Source organism: Danio rerio, chromosome 14 (genome assembly GCF_049306965.1).
Source record: "Danio rerio strain Tuebingen ecotype United States chromosome 14, GRCz12tu, whole genome shotgun sequence".
Classification (NCBI taxonomy): domain Eukaryota; kingdom Metazoa; phylum Chordata; class Actinopteri; order Cypriniformes; family Danionidae; genus Danio; species Danio rerio.
In genome coordinates, this window is record NC_133189.1 from 19,575,510 (window position 1) to 19,579,537 (window position 4,028).

A 4,028-nucleotide genomic window follows, 5' to 3' on the forward strand; every position below is an offset into this window, starting at 1 on the left:
TATTTGCTGTGATAATTTTTATACCGTTTATAATATATTTTGTACAATAATAACCCTATTTGTTTGACTTGTATTCATTATAATCATGTTGTAATTGTTTAAATGTAGGCAATATGGCAGCTTTTCCCCATAACCTTATCTAAAGCCTACACACTGATTTTATAAAAGAGGTTGTTTACTAATACTCTAGAGAAAAGAATAGTCATCGATGTAAAACAACCATTATATACCAGTTGTTTAGTCATCCTCCTCAATTCACTCACTCAAGCACACAGTCCGGTTTCCTCCTCCCACCTACGTGCAGCCCGTCCGCCCGCGCGCGCGTTACGCATGAGAGATTCCGCTGCGTCCCTCGTCCGTGGGCCGCTGGTGTTGGGCTATAAGAGACGTGCGGCGAGCGGCGCTCCTCAGTCGCAGTCGACTCGAGCACCAGAGCTGACCGATAGAGCAGATAGCAGACCCCGATCAGGCTAACTCGCTCTCGGTTTGGATTTTGGGATGACAACTCGTGCGGCTGCGCGGAGCGCTCGTGCCTCCAACACTCTTACCTTCAAGAGTAAGTACCAACTTTTTATTCTTATTAGTTCATTTTTAAAGGTTCTGCTCAGCTTTGGCACATAGACTGCACTTTTATTTTCTTAGTGAAATTTTAAGCTGGAATATTTTCATTCAAGTAGATATGTACAGAAGCTAGATAATATAAACATTTAATTATGATTACACTGAGCTTTTACGTATTTATGTACAACTGCTATGAATAGTTTTGTATGTTTTTGTACATATTTTTTACAAATTATTCAACATACCAACATACGTAAAAAGTAAATAAATAAATAGATATGTGAAAATAATACACAACCAACTGTCTAGTTTTCCAGTTGGACAATCCCAGCTGACCTGACCAAAGTACAGTTACTTCTGATTATTTAGATTTTTTTCTTATTATTAATACATTCATTATAATAAAGTATTTTTTTTATAAAAGTATATAAACAAACTTTTTTTTCAGATTTAAAAACATGTTTGGTAAGACCAGTATATATTTATTTACATTAGTAAACTTATTGAGCAAATGGTAAAAAGCAATTATGGAAAAAGGGTACGCAGTTAAATTTTCCACATTAGTGAGGAGCAGTGGATTAGAACACCTTGTTCTAGAAAGTTCATGGAGTGACCAGGTCATGGGTCAGGTAATAGGAAAATCTTGTGCAGGCAACATGAATACACGCCACATAATTAATTCACGCCATGCGTGTCTTTAAGCGCCACGTTATTGTCTAGAGTCACCGAACCCCATGAGGTGCCCTCTTAAATATAGATGAGCTGCAGTAATTGAATCGGGTTTGGTTTCACAAACCTGAAGTTAATCCAGCCTTTTTGTTTCACGCACTCTTAGGCACTGTTCTGTTCTACCCTGGTTGGACAAAGCCAGGGGATTCTCTGAGTTTTTCATATAATAGCTTTCTTCCAGCATGACATCAATGCATATTAATTTTGGTTTCCTAACAAAGCAGCATCTCAAATTGCTTCTGCTACATAAATCCAGCACAATGGATCTGAATCACTTTAGAACTTTTGTTCATTTTGAAACAGCTTCTTCTCACATGCAAACATGGACATCATGTTAAGTCTCCCTCTTTCTTTCTCCCCAGGTGGTTTGACTCTATGGTTGGTGATATGGCTGTTGGCATGTCGCTGTGCACCAGGTCAAGCATGCCCCAGGTTGTGTGTATGCTACCATATGCCCATGACTGTGAGCTGTCAGTCTCAGAACTTCACTTCTGTTCCTGCCGGTGTGCCCTATGACTCCCAGCGTGTCTTCTTGCAGAACAACCGTATCACTGAGCTCAGAGCGGACTCTTTTGGCTTTGAAACACAGGTGTGGGCTTATTCACTGTATGTGTGAACATTATACTGAATTGCAAAGATACGCAGTAAGCAGAGATTTAAATTTGTCCTAATTGTTGATTCTGCAGGTCCTTTGGCTGTACTCCAATAACATCACATGGATCGAAGCAGGTGCATTCAGTAATCTCCGTGTACTAGAGGAACTAGATTTGAGTGACAATCCATCACTGCGCAGGTTGGATGGGGGTGCATTCAGGGGGCTGGAGCGCTTGCAGAGCCTCCACATGCACCGTTGCCACCTGACCGAGCTGCCTGCTGACCTCTTCCACAAGCTCTACAGCTTGCAGTTCCTCTACCTGCAGGAAAACCAGCTGACAAACCTTCCCGATGGCCTCTTCTCTGATCTGGTCAACCTCACCCACCTTTTCCTGCATGGCAATCGCATTCGGACTGTGTCTGAAAATGCTTTTCGTGGTCTGGTGAATCTTGATCGACTGCTTCTGCATGACAACCGCATTCGGCAAGTCCATCGGCGCTCCTTCCGTGACCTGGGCAGGCTGACCATCCTCTATCTCTTCAACAACTCTCTGCAGGAGCTTCCTGGTCAGGCGTTAAGGGATACATCATCCGTGCAGTTTCTCAGGCTCAATGGAAACCCCTGGACCTGCGGTTGTGAAGCAAGGTCACTCTGGGAGTGGTTCCGCAAAGCTCGGATTTCCAGCTCAGACCTAACCTGCTCTTCACCAGCCCCCCGTAAAGGCCAGGACCTGAGATTCCTGCGGGAGCTAGACTTTGCTCTCTGCCCCTTGCCTGACCCAGGTTCCATGGCAGGCACTACAACCACCACTTTCAGCACCAAAACACGTTGGTGGTTCTCAAAGAACAAGCCAGCCTCATCATCCAAGAGCCACTTTCATAAGAGCAGTGAGACCTTGAAGGCCTTCCCATTCAACTCTGGCAAGAATCCCTCATCTTCATCGACTTCCTTCTCATCCAAGTACGATCTCACAGCAGAGGAGGCTGCCTTACCCAAGCTGGAGCCTGAAGAGTACTGGGCAAACTATGGCAATGAGGATGCAGCCTCAGTTCGCTGTTTCGAACTTGAATGTCCACCAGGTTACGACTCTCCCATTCTCCCATCTTCCTCTTCGTCTTCACTTCTGTCTTTCCTCTCACTCACAGCACTGACTCTTTCTTTTCATCTGCTCTTCGGCTGAGTCTTTTTCTCCTCCTCTTCCTCTTCTGTTATCCTACACTACCTTTCTCCTGCGATCGGGCTTATGCTGATTAATGCATATAAGCAGCAATGCAGAAAAAAAGGGTGACAAGAAACTGGCACAGAACAACAACATTTATACAACGCATACTGTAAGGTGCAATATATGCAGAACAACTGAGCCAGGGATGAAGCATGTGTGCACCCCCAGAAGGCTTTGCAACACCAGCTCAAGTCATGTCCTTCTCTATAATGAGAGAATATAGGACAAGTAGAGGGGTAAAGAGGGACTGATGTGGTAAATGAAACTAGAGGTAAAGACGGCAAGGAAAGTCTCGACACAAAGAGAAAACTCTAAAACCAGCAACTGAGACTGTACCAGTTATGAATGACCGTCACATTGTCATGTACATAGGAACTATTCAGACGAATTAGTCCAAGAGAGTAAATATGTTCTAGTCATTAGATTAGAGAGTAGTTCTCTTTGTATTTTTGATGATCTTTGAGCACTACATCAGATTCGTCATCACATACAGTGGCTCCAAAATATATTTTTAGACACTTAAGCTCCTACAAAATGTCTGAATTTTAAAAAGAAGGTTTATATGGTAACAAGGTTTATTTATAAGGTTAAGGTTTATTTATAACAAAGTTTATATGATAAAACAATAGAGAGACTGCATTTAGACATTCTGGTTGTTTTAGAGTAATGTGCATAATTATTGGCAGGAACTTATGGCAGATGCCCCTAGCTTTGATTTTGGCTTTGTGTCTAAAGACTTTTGGTGCCACTGATAAAGACGGTAACTAATGTTTTCATTTGTTAAGTCTGTGTTAAGAGCTTTGGTTCGTGTTAGTTAATCTGAGTTGTGCAGGGTATCAGGTGAAGGAAGTCAATGTTTAATTCAACCTGAAGAATTAAGGAAGCATTTGAGGCGAGAGATCTGTGTTTTCTCTGTTTAAG

The 4,028-nt window shown here is 42.5% G+C and overlaps 1 protein-coding gene across 1 annotated transcript; it reads left to right on the forward strand.

Moving 5' to 3' along the window:
• Window positions 1-431: 431 nt before the first annotated feature.
• rtn4rl2b (reticulon 4 receptor-like 2b) lies at window positions 432-3,075 on the forward strand. Its single transcript, NM_203483.1, is given in 3 exon segments — window positions 432-556; window positions 1,653-1,879; window positions 1,977-3,075. Coding segments are annotated over 3 exon segments (1,374 nt in total). The 5' UTR covers window positions 432-498; the 3' UTR covers window positions 3,066-3,075.
• Window positions 3,076-4,028: the final 953 nt, after the last annotated feature.